This window comes from Entelurus aequoreus, linkage group LG25, assembly GCF_033978785.1.
Source record: "Entelurus aequoreus isolate RoL-2023_Sb linkage group LG25, RoL_Eaeq_v1.1, whole genome shotgun sequence".
NCBI classification, from domain to species: Eukaryota; Metazoa; Chordata; class Actinopteri; order Syngnathiformes; family Syngnathidae; genus Entelurus; species Entelurus aequoreus.
Genome location: NC_084755.1, coordinates 40,979,631 through 40,998,217, shown reverse-complemented (window position 1 = coordinate 40,998,217; position 18,587 = coordinate 40,979,631). Strand labels below are relative to the sequence as shown.

The following is an 18,587-nucleotide window of genomic DNA, read 5'->3' as shown; positions in this document are numbered from 1 at the left end:
TTGAACATGTTCTATCTACACTTCTGTTCAAATGTAATAATCACTTATTCTTCTCTTCTTTGATACTTGACATTAGTTTTGGATGATACCACACATTTAGGTATGGATCCGATACCAAGTAGTTACAGGATCATACATTGGTCATATTCAAAGTCCTCATGTGTCCAGGGACGTATTTCCTGAGTTTATAAACATAATATGAGTGTTAAAAAAAAGGAAAAAAGATTTTGTGACGATAAAGAATATCGATATTATCATAGTAGTATCGACTATATACGCTCTTGTACTTGGTATCATTACAGTGGATGTCAGGTGTAGATCCACCCATGGCATTTGTTTACATTGTGACGCCGGTGAGCTATTGTATCCTCCTACGGTGTGTAGTGAAGCATGTTTAGCTATTCCTCGTCCTCCAGTGATAATGATACTTGTAAGAAACGTACTTTATTTGTCGCCACGGAGGTCAGGATTAGTGATTTAGAAGTAGCTAAATCACTGTGGATGGACGTTAGCCGCTAGCTATTGTTGTACTGTTATTGTGGTGTTTTTAAAAAATTATGTCATTATCATGATAATAATAATAACGATAATAATAATATGTAAAAAATAAATGATGATAATTAGATTAGATAGTACTTTATTAATCCCCGAGGGGAAATTAGATAAATTAGGATTTAATTATCGTCATTAATATAATAACAATTAATAATAATAATAATAATAATATATACAAATATAAGATAAATGGTATGTTTTATAATTACTATCCTTGTCATTATAATAACGATAATACTATATCAAAAGTAGAAGATAATTATTATGATTTATTATTACGTCATTAACATAATTAATAATAATGATAATATATACAAATAAAAGATCATTATTATGATGTATTATTACCGTCATTATCATTATAAAAACAATGAATAATAATAATAATATAAAAATAAGATAATTAGTATGTTTTATTTTCACCACCAGTACTATAATAATATTAATTAATAATTATCATTATAATTAAATCAGGGCTGCAGCTATCTTTTGTTTTGCTAATCGATTGATCTATCGATGAATTTGTTCAAATAATGGAGGAATAGTCCCAAGGTTGTTGGCCTTGTTACATTATCATTATAATAGTGATAATACTATATAAAAATTCTATATAACTATTTGTATTTATTATTACGTCATTAACATAACAATTAATAATAATGATCATAGTAATATATACATATAAAATATAATTAGTATGTGTTATTATTACCATCATTATTAAAATGATTTGAATTATTATATGGTATTTGATATTTTTATTGTTATTGTTGTATAGTTATCGTGTTTTGTTTTTTTAAATGATTATGTCATTATCATGATAATAATAATAACGATAATAATAATATGTAAAAAATAAATGATGATAATTAGATTAGATAATACTTTATTAATTCCAAGGGGAAATTAGATAAATTAGGATTTAATTATCGTCATTAATATACTAATAATTAATAATAATAATATATAAAAATATAAGATAAATGGTATGTTTTATAATTACCATCCTTATCAATATAATAATGATAATACTATATAAAAAATAAAAGATAATTATTATGATTTATTATTACGTCATTAACATAATTAATAATAATGATAATAATATATAAAAATAAAAGATCGTTATTATGATGTATTATTACCGTCATTATCATTATAAAAACAATGCTATCATTTATTTTACTAATCGATTGATCGATTGATGAATTTGTTCAAATAATGGAGGAATAGTCCTAAGGTTTTTGGTCTAGGTTTTTGCTCTGAGACCTTGTTGCATTATCATTATAATAATGATAATACTATATAAAAATTAAATATAATTATTATTATTTATTATTACATCATTAACATAACAATTAATAATAATGATCATAGTAATATATACATATAAAATATAATTAGTATGTGTTATTATTACCATCATTATTAAAATTATTTGAATTATTATATGGTATTTGATATTTTTATTGTTATTGTTGTATAGTTATCGTGGTTTTTTTTTTAAATGATTATGTCATTATCATGATAATAATAATAACGATAATAATAATATGTAAAAAATACATGATGATAATTAGGTTAGATAATACTTTATTAATTCCAGAGGGGAAATTAGATGAATTAGGATTTAATTATCGTCATTAATATAATAATAATTAATAATAATAATAATATATAAAAATATAAGATAAATGGTATGTTTTATAATTACCATCCTTATCATTATAACAACGATAATACTATATAAAAAATAAAAGATAATTATTATGATTTATTATTACGTCATTAACATAATTAATAATAATGATAATAATATATAAAAATAAAAGATCGTTATTATGATGTATTATTACCGTCATTATCATTATAAAAACAATGAATAATAATAATAATATAAAAATACGATTATTAGTATGTTTTATTATTACCAACAGTATTATAATACTAATAATTAATAATAGTAGCTGTCATTATAGTTCAATCAGGGCTGCAGCTATCATTTATTTTACTAATCGATTGATGAATTTGTTCAAATAATGGAGGAATAGTCCCAAGGTTTTTGGTCTAGGTTTTTGCTCTGAGACCTTGTTGCTTGATTGTTGCCAGGGGAGAAGATGAGGTCAACCATAAGAACAATGCTCTGAAGCAAGTGCGGGAGCTGCAGGCCCAGCTGTGCGAGGTGCAGGAGGACCTGGAGTCTGAGAAACAGGCCAGGAACAAGGCCGACAAGCTGAAAAGAGATCTGAGCGAAGAGCTGGAGGCTCTGAAGACCGAACTGGAGGACACGCTGGACACGACCGCTGCTCAACAGGAGCTGAGGTATGACGTGTGCAGGCGAGGTGTCACGTGACATGATTCTGACTCTTCTGGCCTTTCCAGGACCAAGCGTGAGCAGGAAGTGGCAGAACTGAAGAAGGCCATCGAGGAGGAGACCAAAACCCACGAGGCTCAAATCCAGGAGATGCGACAGAGGCACGCCACGTCCTTGGAAGAACTGTCCGAGCAGCTGGAGCAGGCCAAGAGGGTGAGGCCCCTTCAAGAAGACGTAGCCTAGCAACACCCGTCAGGTCCAAACGCCGACATCTATTAAACAGGACAAGAAGCAAGGATTCAATTTAGCTCATGAGGAGAGTGTGTGGAACTGCACCCTCGTACAGTGTCGCCACACGCTCTGAGGAAAAAGTTCCACGCCTCCCCATTTATTTGGGCATTCCCTGATTACATAGCTGCAGCTGCTTCTACGGGGAGGAGTCTCATTATGCAGCAGCTGCACTGGGTCATAAACAGTTCAAACCAAAGGTGCTTGGAGCGGTGTCAGGTTTGCCCCCTCTCTGTCCAGATCGGAGAAACCGACACCTCTACGGTGCATTCCGTCGCACACAGTTGAGATTTACAAGCTGTCCACCTTTTGCTTGATAAGATCAAAAACAGCTTTGTAAGCACCAGTGGGTAGTAACCAGGGCAACCTCAACTGCAAGCTAACAAATTGTGTGGTAACTTGTATACAATTATTGTGACACACCTGTCCCGTGTTCTGCTGCTACCTGTAGTTCAAAGCCAACCTGGAGAAGACCAAGCAGAGCCAGGAGAGTGCCAACAAGGAGCTGGTGGGGGACGTGAAGAACCTTCAGCAGGCCAAGACCGAGTCGGAACACAAGAGGAAGAAACTGGAGGCGCAGCTGCAGGAAGTGACGGCCAGGGTCGGCGAGGGGGAGCGCAGCAAGGCGGAGCTAACGGAGCGTGCGCACAAGCTGCAGGTGACGTACTTTCACTTTCTGACAAACCTCTTTTGAAAGTACCGGACACCTTGTTTACGTTAAATCAAACGCGCTCACAAAATCATTCGGTCGGCCATTTAGCGCATTATGGACTCACCCTCGTCGTGGGGAATACACAAGGAAATCCACACAACGCAGCCATTCATCCATTTTCTACAGCTTGTCCCAGTATAGAAATACAGTATAAAAAAATTCAGAGCACTCCACTCACCCTGGACAATCAGACTATTAGTTAGAAAAATTCCAGGAATTCACGGTTTTTCCAAAGCCCTATTTTCACCTATTTCTTAAAACGTTATCTTTTTTTTTTTTTTTTTTTCAAATTCCCGGTTTTCCCAAAATTCCAGGAATTCCGAAACACCCATTTCAAATCAAACTGTTACTACGTCAGCATTTTTCTAACCGATTCCAAAAATTCCAACACCAACCCATTAATATCATCTTGGACAATCGTGCTGGTATCAATATTTTCAAAAAATTCCCAGTTTTCCCCAAATTCCCAAATTTTCAGGAAATTGTCTTTGAAATAAATGGACATATTTATAGTTCTACAATGCCCTACATTCTCAAAACTGTGCGCCATTTTTAGACCCAAGTCCGACTTTTCAACCATCCACCCACTACTCTTCCCATATATCAACGCAAAACATGTTTTTCCTTTCCCAAAACTCCCGGTTTTCCGAAATTTCCAGTAATTTTCTCCCCGTTGACAACGAATGGGCATTATACAATATACTCCATATCCCACATTTCTCCTCTGATTTGAACAGTTCCAACATCCACACACTCCACTCACCCTGGACATTCAAGCCAGCATGTTTCCCGGTTCGGAAAATTCCCTGATTACCCAGAATTACCAGGAATTCCCCCCTATTGATAATGAATGGGAAATATACAATCTACTGCATATCCCACATTTCTCATCTGATTGGAACCGTTCCAACATCCACACACTCCACTCACCTCGGACAATCAAACTATTAGTTAAAAAAAATTCCAGGAATTCATGGTTTTCCAAAGCCCTATTTTCACCTCTTCTTGGAAAGAAGTCCACATTTTTCAACCGTTTTTGACCGTTCCATCTTCAAAACATTCCTTTTAGTTGGGACAACAAACTTTATCTCTGTTTTTTTTTCCCAATTTCCCAGTTTTCCCGAAACACCAGGAATTCCGAAACACTCATTTCAAATCAAACTGTTACTATGTCAGCATTTTTTAACCGATACCAAAAATTCCAAGACCAACCCATTCACATCATCTAGGACCATTGTGCTAGTATCAATATTTTCTAAAATTCCCGGTTTTCCCCGAATTCCCAAATTTTCAGGAAATTCCCTTTAAAATTAATGGATGTATTCATAGTTCTACAATGCCCTAAATTCTCAAAATTGTGCGCCATTTTTAGTCCCAAGTCCGACTTTTCAACCATCCACCCACTACTATTCCTATATATCGACACAAAACATGTTTTTCCTTTCCCCAAATTCCCGTTTTTCCCGGATCTTTCCTGTAATTTTCTCCCCATTGACAATGAATATGAAATATACAATCTACTGCATATCCCACATTTCTCATCCGATTGGAACCGTTCCAACATCCACACACTCCACTCACCTTGGACAATCAAACTATTAGTTATAAAAATTCCAGGAATTCACGGATTTCCAAAGCCCTATTTTCACCTATTTGTTGGAAGTTTTCACAGTCCACATTTTTCAACCGTTTTTGACCGTTCCACCTTCAAAACATTCCTCTTAGTTAGCTGGGACAACAAAAGTTATCTTTTTTCCCCTACAAATTCCCGGTTTTCCCGAAAGTCCAGGAATTCCGAAATACCCATTTCATTTCAAACTGCTACTACGTCAACATTTTTTAACCGATTTCAAAAATTCCAACACAAACCCACTCATATCATCTAGGACAATTGTGATGGTATCAATATTTTAAAAAATCCACGGTTTTCCCCAAAATCCCAAATTTTCAGGAAAATCCCTTTGAAATGTATAAATGTATTCATAGTTCTACAATGCCCTAAATTCTCCAAAATGTTGCGGAATTTTTAAACCCGAATCCGACCTTTCAACCATCCACCCACACTGCTCTTCACATATATCGACCAAAAGACAGGTTTTCCCTGTCCCAAAATTCCCGGTTTTCCAGAATTTCCAGTAATTTTCTCCCCATTGACAATGAATGGCCATTTTACAATTTACACCACATCCCACATTTCTCACCGGATTCCAACAGTCCCAACATCCACACACTCCACTCACCCTGGACATTCAAGCCAGCATGTTTCTCGGTTCTGAAAATCCCCTGATTACCAGGAATCCCCCCTTATTGATGATGAATGGGCAATATACAAACCTCTCCATATCCCACATTTTTCATCCGATTTGAACCGTTCCAACACCCACACACTCCACTCAACCTGGACATTCAAGCTAGCAAGTTTCTCGGTTCTGAAATTCCCTGATTACCCGGAATTACCAGGAATGACCACCTATGGGCAATATACACACCTCTCCATATCCGACTTTTCCCAACATCCACACACTCCACTCACCCTGGATATTTAAGCCAGCATGTTTCTCGGTTCTAAAAGTTCCCTGATTACCTGGAATTACCAGGAATGACCCCCCCTATTGATAATGAATAGCCAATATACAAACCTCTCCAAATCCAACATTTCTCACTGGATCCCAACAGTTCCAACATCAACACACTCCACTCACCCTGGACATTCAAGCCAGCATGTTTCTCGGTTCTTAATATCCCCTGATTACCAGGAATCCCCCCCTATTGATAATGAATGGGCAATATACAAACCTCTCCATATCCCACATTTTTCATCCGATTTGAACCGTTCCAACACCCACACACTCTCCACTCACCCTCGGCATTCAAGCTAGCAAGTTTCTCGGTTCTGAAATTCCCTGATTACCCGGAATTACCACCTATGGGCAATATACACACCTCTCCATATCCGACATTTCTCACCGAATTCCAACAGTCCCAACATCCACACACTCCACTCACTCTGGATATTTAAGCCAGCATGTTTCTCGGTTCTAAAAGTTCCCTGATTACCTGGAAGTACCAGGAATGACCCCCCACCCCACCCCCCCCCCCCTATTGATAATGAATGGGCAATATACAAACCTCTCCAAATCAAATCCCACATTTCTCACTGGATTCCAACAGTTCCAACATCCACACACTCCACTCACCCTGGACATTCAAGCCAGCATGTTTCTCGGTTCTTAATATCCCCTGATTACCAGGAATCCCCCCCTATTGATAATGAATGGGCAATATACAAACCTCTCCATATGCCACATTTTTCATCCGATTTGAACCGTTCCAACACCCACACACTCCACTCAACCTGGACATTCAAGCTAGCAAGTTTCTCGGTTCTGAAATTCCCTGATTACCCGGAATTACCAGGAATGACCACCTATGGGCAATATACACACCTCTCCATATCCGACATTTCTCACCGAATTCCAACATCCACACACTCCACTCACCCTGGATATTTAAGCCAGCATGTTTCTCGGTTCTAAAAGTTCCCTGATTACCTGGAATTACCAGGAATTACCCCCTCCCCTATTGATAATGAATGGGCAATATACAAACCTCTCCAAATCCCACATTTCTCACTGGATCCCAACAGTTCCAACATCCACACACTCCACTCACTTTGGACATTCAAGCCAGCATGTTTCTCGGTTCTGAAAATCCCCTGATTACCAGGAATCCCCCCCTATTGATAATGAATGGGCAAGATACAAACCTCTCCATATCCCACATTTTTCATCCAATTCGAACCGTTCCAACATACACACTCTCCACTCACCCTGGGCATTCAAGCCAGCAAGTTTCTTGGTTCTGAAATTCCCTGATTACTCGGAATTACCAGGAACTCCCACCTATTGATAATGAATGGGCAATACACCAACCTCTCCATATCCCACATTTTTCATCCGATTTGAACCGTTCCAACACCCACACACTCCACTCAACCTGGACATTCAAGCTAGCAAGTTTCTCGGTTCTGAAATTCCCTGATTACCCGGAATTACCACCTATGGGCAATATACACACCTCTCCATATCCGACATTTCTCACCAAATTCCAACAGTCCCAACATCCACACACTCCACTCACTCTGGATATTTAAGCCAGCATGTTTCTCGGTTCTAAAAGTTCCCTGATTACCTGGAATTACCAGGAATGACCCCCCCCCTATTGATAATGAATGGGCAATATACAAACCTCTCCATATCCCACATTTCTCACCGGATTCCAACAGTCCCAACATCCACACACTCCACTCACCCTGGATATTCAAGCATTTCACTTCCTCTCAGGCGGTTTGCCGGCTCACGCATCAAGGCCATTCCCACGTAATTCCTACCAGAATTGCAAATTGTAGTTCTTAATCTTTGGTCAGTTGCTGACCAAAGATTCAGTAACTGACACTGAATCTTTGGTCAGTGTCAGTTACTGAAGAGCACATTTCGGTGCCAATGGCAAGTTCTTCATGAAGTCAAAGTCAGTTGTCTTACACCGACCATGTCCTCGTACAGACCGAGCTGGACAACGTGTCGGCCATGCTGGAGGACGCCGAGAGAAAAGGCATCAAGATGACAAAAGACGTTGCTGGACTGGAAAGCCAACTCCAGGACACGCAGGTTCTCCAAGTTCAGTTCTCTGGGTTCCCAACTATCGACGTGCTAACTCGATATTTTCCCGTAGGAGCTTCTCCAGGAGGAGACTCGCCAGAAACTGAACATCAGCAGCCGCACGCGGCAGCTGGAGGAGGAGAAGAACGCCCTCCAGGAGCAGCAGGAGGAGGACGAGGCGGCTCGCAAAAACCTGGACAAGCAGTTGCTGCTCCTCCAGGCTCAGGTAGGTCTCCCGCGTCTCCCCGTCGGCCTCTCCGTTTGACTTCCTCTTCTGTTCGCAGCTCTCGGAGAGCAAGAAGAAGCTGGAGGAGCACGCCGGGACCGTCGATGGTCTGGAGGAGGCCAAGAAGAAGCTGCTGAAGGACGCTGAGCTGTCGGCCCAGCGTCTGGAGGAGAAGACCATGGCTTTTGAGAAGATGGAGAAGACCAAGACCCGTCTGCAGCAGGAGCTGGATGACCTGACCGTTGACCTGGATCACCAGAGGCAGACCGTGTCCAGCCTGGAGAAGAAACAAAAGAAGTTTGACCAGGTCAGTTGAAATAGGGTTAGGTTTTGGTTAGGGTTAGAGGGTTAGGGTTGGGGATTGTGTCGCGTCCGAGTGTTGACACGCTCAAGATTGTACTCGCGTGAAAGAGTCCTTCAAAAAGGGATGCAGGTTTATGGAAGGTCTGGGTTACTTTCTGCCTGGTCCCTGGCTTCAAGCGCAGGTGAAGAATGCTCTTCTTGATGTGAAGACCCGATAAGTCCCAAAGAGATGAGAGAGTATTTCCGGCTCACACATGCAACCCGGTGGTTGTTTGAGCACACTGCAGCTAGTCCCGGACTAATGAACCACGCCCCACTCCTTAACGCTTCAGTCCCACGCAGGGTTCTCACAGGAATGAGGCGAAACGTATCCAGACCTACAGTACGTTTTTATGTCGCACAAAGTTGCATGACTTCCGGTGAACTATCCACAGTGCGAAGCCGCTTCCGAGATCCTCTCCACCCCGGCGGGAAAATTAGCCAAGATTCTTCCAAGTAGCATTAGCACTGGAGGAAGAGAGGAAAGGAAAAGGCTAAGCACGCTACACAAAACAAACGAACCGCTAGCTTCAGTGTAAAGTAGAGGTGATCTGTCAGGTTCAAACACCGAACTATCTATTAAACAAGACAAGAAGCAAGGAATCAAACAGAAACAGGATCCAATTTAGCTCATGAGGAGAGCGCGTGTGGACCTGCACCCTCGTACAGCGTCACCCCACCGCTCTGAGGAGGAAGCTCCACGCCTCCTCCTTTATTAAGGCATTCCCTGGTTACATAGCTGCAGCTGCTTCTAAGGGGAGGGGTCATAAACAGCTGCACTGGGTCATAAACAGTTCAAACAAAAAGGTGCTTGGAGCGGTGTCAGGTTTTCCCCCTCTCTGCTTGTAGATTTCGGGTCACGATAAGGTCCTTGCTGTGGCTGTCCAAGATCTGAGAAACCGCATTCCATCGCACACAGTGGAGGTTTATGAGCCGTCTGCCTTTTGCTTGATAAGATCAGAGACAGCTTTTGTCTTCACGCAGGGCAACCTGAACTCATAGGACTTTATTGTCATTGCACAAGTACAACAAAACTTTGTTTTCAGCACAAAACCGTTCAAGATGAGACAAACAAACAGTGTACAGGGTTACAGAACAGGAACGCTGATGGGTCGCCACGTAAAAGATGGGAAAAAGGTCAAACGCTGTGGAAGAAGATGAGTAAAAAAATACAATCTAGACTGGGCTCCTAAGGGGGCCCAGTCTGGAGTGGGAAAAAACCTCCATGCCATGCACACATAAACATGTTACAAATAATCACGACAACTCGCAACAGAGGTGGGGGAGGGAGTTGGGGCCCTGGAGGTCGACTGCTGCTATGAAACGCTGCCAGCCGTCCATCACCCCGAAGGGGAATCAAACGGTGGTGAAGGCGTGGCGTGGGGGTGGGGGTGTGTGTGTGTATATGCCCATTGTCTTGGGTGTGTTGATGTAGTGTCCATAGGCCTGGGGCCGTTCTGCATGCAAGCAAAAGTTCGACTCCAGGTGTCGTTGAGGAGGGAGGGAGGTCAAAAGCGTCCATCATTGAGGAGTCCTCGGGGGGATGTTTTCAGAACAGCCTGCTGCTCTTGTTGCATCAAGGCCATTCCAGGGAGTCAAATCGTAGATTAGGATTTAGTTTTTCCGCGAACAGACATTACAATAGCTTGTCTGTTCTATTCTGGCCCTCATATCCAACTTTTTTTAGCAAACAAGTTGTGTGATAACTTACAAACAGTTATTCTGACATTATCGATCCAGATGTCGACACTATCGATACCTACGGTATCAGTAAATCAATCTTTTTCCTCTGCAGATGCTAGCCGAGGAGAAGAGCATCTCGGCCCGCTACGCGGACGAGCGTGACCGGGCCGAGGCCGAGGCGAGGGACAAGGAGACCAAAGCTCTGTCCGTGACCAGAGCGCTGGACGAGGCTCTGGAGGCCAAGGAGGAGCTGGAGCGGGCCAACAAGCAGCTCCGTGGCGAAATGGAGGACCTGATGAACTCCAAGGACGACGTCGGCAAGAACGTGAGCCTTTTCGCGGCGCTAAAACACCCCCGGCGTGTGTCGGTCTCGTGCTGACCTCTGTTTGCCCGGCTGTGGGACCAAGGTGCACGAGCTGGAGAAGTCCAAGCGCACTCTGGAGCAGCAGCTGGAGGAGATGAAGACCCAGCTGGAGGAGCTGGAGGACGAGCTGCAGGGCACGGAGGACGCCAAGCTGCGCCTGGAGGTCAACATGCAGGCCACCAAGGCCCAGTACGAGCGGGACCTGCAGGCCAAGGACGAGCAGAACGAGGAGAAGAAGAGGGCGCTGGTCAAGCAGGTGCCGCCTCTCTCTCCGTCCGCCGCTGGCACAGCGCCTTGACTTGGCTCCTCCCCCTCAGGTGCGGGAGATGGAGGCGGAGCTGGAGGACGAGAGGAAGCAGAAAGCTTTGGCCGTGGCCGCCAAGAAGAAGCTGGAGATGGACCTGAAGGACGTGGAGGGGCAGATCCAAGGAGCCGGCAAGGGGCGGGACGAAGCCATCAAGCAGCTGCGCAAGTTACAGGTGAGAGGAGGGACCACACCTGGTCCTCATTTGACCTTCTGGGCTCCTCAAGTTTGGTCCCAGAAGGGTCTGTCTTGAAACTAAGTCCTATATATTTTTTTTTTTTTCAACGCTTAAATCTGGAGATCAACTTAAGCTCCTTCGATATAAAGTTGTATTTATTTTTTTTGTTTTTTGTCTGGCAAACACAAAACTTGCAATATTTTCCCTAAAAATATTTATTATGTGATTGGAGCCTTAAATAGGTCAATAATTCATAACAATTACAGTTGCAAAACATTTCCACTAAAATTCTTAGGGATCCAAAAAATCCCAGCTCATTAAAGTGTTAAAAATAATATTATTATTATTTATATTATTTAAATTTTTTGACTGTTAACGCTTAAATCTTCAGACGAACTTTAGATTTGTTGATATGAAGTTTTCTTTTTTATGGTTTATGCCCTTTTTTTTTTTTTTTTTTTTTTTTTTTAACCCTGTATTTTTAGTACAAACACAAAACATACAATATTTCCCCCAAAATATTTTTAGAGTGAAATATTTGATGTGTTTGGAGCCTTAAATAGGTCAATAATTCGTAAAATTTCATTTGATTAAAAATTATTTTTGAGCAATTACAGTTGAAAAAAAATTCCACAAAAATTCTTAGGGATCCAAAAAATCCCAACTCATTAAAGTGTTAAAAATAATATTATTATTTATATTTTTTTAATTTTTTGACTGTTAACGCTTAAATCTTCAGACCAACTTTAGATTTGTTGATATAAAGTTTTATTTTTTTATTTTTTATGGTTTATGCCTTTTTTTTTTTTTTTTTCTTTTTTTTTAAACCCTGTTTTTTTTAGTGCAAACACAAAATATACAATATTTCCCCAAAATATTTTTAGGGTGAAATATTTGATGTGTTTGGAGCCTTAAATAGGTCAATAATTCATAACATTTCATTTGATTAAACATTATTTTTGAGCAATTACAGTTGAATAAAATTTCCACAAAAATTATTTGGGATCTAAAAAATCCCAGCTCATTAAAGTGTTAAAAATAATATTATTATATATATTATTTTAATTTTTGACTGTTAACACTTAAATCTTTAGACCAACTTTAGATTTGTTGATATGAAGTTTTCTTTTTTTCTTTTTTATGGTTTATGCCCTTTTTTTTTTCTTTTTTTTTTTAAACCCTGTTTTTTTAGTACAAACACAAAACATACAATATTTCCCCAAAAATATTTTTAGAGTGAAATATTTGATGTGTTTGGAGCCTTAAATAGGTCAATAATTCATAACATTTCATTTGATTAAACATTATTTTTCAGCAATTAGTTGAAAAAAAATTCCACAAAAATTCTTAGGGATCCAAAAAATCCCAGCTCTGTAAAGTGTTAAAAATAATATTATTATTATTTATATTATTTAAATTTTTTGACTGTTAACGCTTAAATCTTCAGACCAACTTTAGATTTGTTGATATAAAGTTTTATTTTTTTATTTTTTATGGTTTATGCCTTTTTTTTTTTTTTTTTTCTTTTTTTTCAAACCCTGTTTTTTTTAGTGCAAACACAAAATATACAATATTTTCCCCAAAATATTTTTAGGGTGAAATATTTGATGTGTTTTGAGCCTTAAATAGGTCAATAATTCATAACATTTCATTTGATTAAACATTATTTTTGAGCAATTACAGTTGAAAAAAATTTCCACTAAAATTATTTGGGATCTAAAAAATCCCAGCTCATTAAAGTGTTAAAAATAATATTATTATATATATTATTTTAATTTTTAGACTGTTAACACTTAAATCTTTAGACCAACTTTAGATTTGTTGATATGAAGTTTTCTTTTTTTCTTTTTTATGGTTTATGCCCTTTTTTTTTTTTTTTTTTTTTTTTTTTTTAAACCCTGTATTTTTAGTACAAACACAAAACATACAATATTTCCCCAAAAATATTTTTAGAGTGAAATATTTGATGTGTTCGGAGCCTTAAATAGGTCAATAATTCGTAACATTTCATTTGATTAAACATTATTTTTGCGCAATTACAGTTGAAAAAAAATTCCACAAAAATTCTTAGGGATCCAAAAAATCCCAGCTCTGTAAGGTGTTAAAAATAATATTATTATTATTTATATTATTTTAATTTTTTGACTGTTAACGCTTAAATCTTTAGACCAACTTTAGATTTGTTGATATAAAGTTTTATTTTTTTTATTTTTGATGGTTTATGCCCTTTTTTTTTTCTTTTTTTCTTTTTTTTCAAACCCTGTTTTTTTTAGTGCAAACACAAAATATACAATATTTTCCCCAAAATATTTTTAGGGTGAAATATTTGATGTGTTTGGAGCCTTAAATAGGTCAATAATTCATAACATTTAATTTGATTAAACATTATTTTTGAGCAATTACAGTTGAAAAAAATTTCCACTAAAATTATTTGGGATCCAAAAAATCCCAGCTCATTAAAGTGTTAAAAATAATATTATTATATATATTATTTTTATTTTTAGACTGTTAACACTTAAATCTTTAGACCAACTTTAGATTTGTTGATATGAAGTTTTATTTTTAATTTTTTTATGGTTTATGCCCTTTTTTTATTTTTTTTATTTTTTTTTTAAACCCTGTATTTTTAGTACAAACACAAAACATACAATATTTCCCCAAAAATATTTTTAGAGTGAAATATTTGATGTGTTTGGAGCCTTAAATAGGTCAATAATTCATAACATTTCATTTGATTAAACATTATTTTTGAGCAATTACAGTTGAATAAAATTTCCACAAAAATTATTTGGGATCTAAAAAATCCCAGCTCATTAAAGTGTTAAAAATAATATTATTATATATATTATTTTAATTTTTGACTGTTAACACTTAAATCTTTAGACCAACTTTAGATTTGTTGATATGAAGTTTTCTTTTTTTCTTTTTTATGGTTTATGCCCTTTTTTTTTTCTTTTTTTTTTTAAACCCTGTTTTTTTAGTACAAACACAAAACATACAATATTTCCCCAAAAATATTTTTAGAGTGAAATATTTGATGTGTTTGGAGCCTTAAATAGGTCAATAATTCATAACATTTCATTTGATTAAACATTATTTTTCAGCAATTAGTTGAAAAAAAATTCCACAAAAATTCTTAGGGATCCAAAAAATCCCAGCTCTGTAAAGTGTTAAAAATAATATTATTATTATTTATATTATTTAAATTTTTTGACTGTTAACGCTTAAATCTTCAGACCAACTTTAGATTTGTTGATATAAAGTTTTATTTTTTTATTTTTTATGGTTTATGCCTTTTTTTTTTTTTTTTTTCTTTTTTTTCAAACCCTGTTTTTTTTAGTGCAAACACAAAATATACAATATTTTCCCCAAAATATTTTTAGGGTGAAATATTTGATGTGTTTTGAGCCTTAAATAGGTCAATAATTCATAACATTTCATTTGATTAAACATTATTTTTGAGCAATTACAGTTGAAAAAAATTTCCACTAAAATTATTTGGGATCTAAAAAATCCCAGCTCATTAAAGTGTTAAAAATAATATTATTATATATATTATTTTAATTTTTAGACTGTTAACACTTAAATCTTTAGACCAACTTTAGATTTGTTGATATGAAGTTTTCTTTTTTTCTTTTTTATGGTTTATGCCCTTTTTTTTTTTTTTTTTTTTTTTTTTTTTAAACCCTGTATTTTTAGTACAAACACAAAACATACAATATTTCCCCAAAAATATTTTTAGAGTGAAATATTTGATGTGTTCGGAGCCTTAAATAGGTCAATAATTCGTAACATTTCATTTGATTAAACATTATTTTTGCGCAATTACAGTTGAAAAAAAATTCCACAAAAATTCTTAGGGATCCAAAAAATCCCAGCTCTGTAAGGTGTTAAAAATAATATTATTATTATTTATATTATTTTAATTTTTTGACTGTTAACGCTTAAATCTTTAGACCAACTTTAGATTTGTTGATATAAAGTTTTATTTTTTTTATTTTTGATGGTTTATGCCCTTTTTTTTTTCTTTTTTTCTTTTTTTTCAAACCCTGTTTTTTTAGTGCAAACACAAAATATACAATATTTTCCCCAAAATATTTTTAGGGTGAAATATTTGATGTGTTTGGAGCCTTAAATAGGTCAATAATTCATAACATTTAATTTGATTAAACATTATTTTTGAGCAATTACAGTTGAAAAAAATTTCCACTAAAATTATTTGGGATCCAAAAAATCCCAGCTCATTAAAGTGTTAAAAATAATATTATTATATATATTATTTTTATTTTTAGACTGTTAACACTTAAATCTTTAGACCAACTTTAGATTTGTTGATATGAAGTTTTATTTTTAATTTTTTTATGGTTTATGCCCTTTTTTTATTTATTTTTTTTTTTTTTTAAACCCTGTATTTTTAGTACAAACACAAAACATACAATATTTCCCCAAAAATATTTTTAGAGTGAAATATTTGATGTGTTTGGAGCCTTAAATAGGTCAATAATTCGTAACATTTCATTTGATTAAACATTATTTTTGAGCAATTACAGTTGAAAAAAAATTCCACAAAAATTCTTAGGAATCCAAAAAATCCCAGCTCTGTAAAGTGTTAAAAATAATATTATTATAATTTATATTATTTTAATTTTTTGACTGTTAACGCTTATGTCTTTAAACCAACTTTAGATTTGTTGATATAAAGTTTTATTTTTTTATTTTTTATGGTTTATGCCCTTTTTTTTCTTCTTTTTTTTCTTTTTTTTTAAACCCTGTTTTTTTAGTGCAAACACAAAATATACAATATTTTCCCAAAAATATTTTTAGGGTGAAATATTTGATGTGTTTGGAGCCTCAAATAGGTAAATAATATTTCATAACATTTCATTTGATTAAACATTATTTTTGAGCAATTACAGTTGAAAAAAATTTCCACTAAAATTATTTGGGATCTAAAAAATCCCAGCTCTTTAAAGTGTTAAAAATAATATTATCATTATTTATATTATTTTAATTTTTAGACTGTTAACGCTTAAATCTTTAGACCAACTTTAGATTTGTTGATATGAAGTTTTCTTTTTTTCTTTTTTATGGTTTATGCCCTTTTTTTATTGTATTTTTAGTACAAACACAAAACATACAATATTTCCCCAAAAATATTTTTAGAGTGAAATATTTGATGTGTTTGGAGCCTTAAATAGGTCAATAATTCGTACAATTTCATTTGATTAAACATTATTTTTGAGCAATTACAGTTGAAAAAAAATTCCACAAAAATTCTTAGGGATTCAAAAAATCCCAACTCATTAAAGTGTTAAAAATAATATTATTATTATTTATACTATTTAAATTTTTTGACTGTTAACTCTTAAATCTTTAGACCAACTTTAGATTTGTTAAAATAAAGTTTTATTTTTATTTTTTTTATGGTTTATGGCCTTTTTTTTTTCTTTTTTTCTTTTTTTTCAAACCCTGTTTTTTTAGTGCAAACACAAAATATACAATATTTTCCCAAAAATATTTTTAGGGTGAAATATTTGATGTGTTTGGAGCCTTAAATAGGTCAATAATTCATAACATTTAATTTGATTAAACATTATTTTTGAGCAATTACAGTTGAAAAAAATTTCCACTAAAATTATTTGGGATCTAAAAAATCCCAGCTCATTAAAGTGTTAAAAATAATATTATTATATATATTATTTTAATTTTTAGACTGTTAACACTTAAATCTTTAGACCAACTTTAGATTTGTTGATATGAAGTTTTCTTTTTTTCTTTTTTATGGTTTATGCCCTTTTTTTTTTTAAAATTTTTTTTTTAAACCCTGTATTTTTAGTACAAACACAAAACATACAATATTTCCCCAAAAATATTTTTAGAGTGAAATATTTTATGTGTTTGGAGCCTTAAATAGGTCAATAATTCATAACATTTCATTTGATTAAACATTATTTTTGAGCAAATACAGTTGAAAAAAAATTCCACCAAAATTCTTAGGGATCCAAAAAATCCCAGCTCTGTAAAGTGTTAAAAATAATATTATTATCATTTATATTATTTTAATGTTTTGACTGTTAACGCTTATATCTTTAAACCAACTTTAGATTTGTTGATATAAAGTTTTATTTTTTTATTTTTTATGGTTTATGCCCTTTTTTTTTTTCTTTTTTTCTTTTTTTTTAAACCCTGTTTTTTTTAGTGCAAACACAAAATATACAATTTTTTTCCCCAAAATATTTTTAGGGTGAAATATTTGATGTGTTTGGAGCCTTAAATAGGTCAATAATTCATAACATTTCATTTGATTAAACATTATTTTTGAGCAATTACAGTTGAAAAAAATGTCCACAAAAATTATTTGGGATCCAAAAAATCCCAGCTCATTAAAGTGTTAAAAATAATATTATTATATATATTACTTTAATTTTTAGACTGTTAACACTTAAATCTTCAGACCAACTTTAGATTTGTTGATATGAAGTTTTCTTTTTTTCTTTTTTATGGTTTATGCCCTTTTTTTACTGTATTTTATTTTTTTTTAAACCCTGTATTTTTAGTACAAACACAAAACATACAATATTTCCCCAAAAATATTTTTAGAGTGAAATATTTGATGTGTTTGGAGCCTTAAATAGGTCAATAATTCATAACATTTCATTTGATTAAACATTATTTTTGAGCAATTACAGTTAAAAAAAAATCCCAGCTCTGTAAAGTGTTAAAAATAATATTATTATTATTTATATTATTTTAATTTTTTGACTGTTAACGCTTAAATCTTTAGACCAACTTTAGATTTGTTGATATAAAGTTTTATTTTTTTTATTTTTTATGGTTTATGCCCTTTTTTTTTTTTTTTTATTTATTTTTTTTTAACCCTGTTTTTTTTAGTGCAAAAACAAAATATACAATATTTCCCCAAAAATATTTTTAGGGTGAAATATTTGATGTGTTTGGAGCCTT

The 18,587-nt window shown here is 34.7% G+C and overlaps 1 protein-coding gene across 3 annotated transcripts in view; it reads left to right on the top strand.

Moving 5' to 3' along the window:
• LOC133642938 (myosin-10-like) overlaps positions 1-18,587 on the top strand; it is a 193,462-nt gene that overhangs the window by 159,577 nt on the left and 15,298 nt on the right. For all 3 annotated transcript variants that reach the window (XM_062037362.1, XM_062037363.1, XM_062037361.1), the window contains 9 exons: positions 2,665-2,877; positions 2,938-3,082; positions 3,609-3,815; positions 8,432-8,536; positions 8,601-8,753; positions 8,812-9,060; positions 10,891-11,103; positions 11,186-11,398; positions 11,460-11,621. In XM_062037362.1, coding sequence (XP_061893346.1) covers positions 2,665-2,877; positions 2,938-3,082; positions 3,609-3,815; positions 8,432-8,536; positions 8,601-8,753; positions 8,812-9,060; positions 10,891-11,103; positions 11,186-11,398; positions 11,460-11,621 — 1,660 coding nt within the window. The remainder of the gene's footprint in view (positions 1-2,664; positions 2,878-2,937; positions 3,083-3,608; positions 3,816-8,431; positions 8,537-8,600; positions 8,754-8,811; positions 9,061-10,890; positions 11,104-11,185; positions 11,399-11,459; positions 11,622-18,587) is intronic.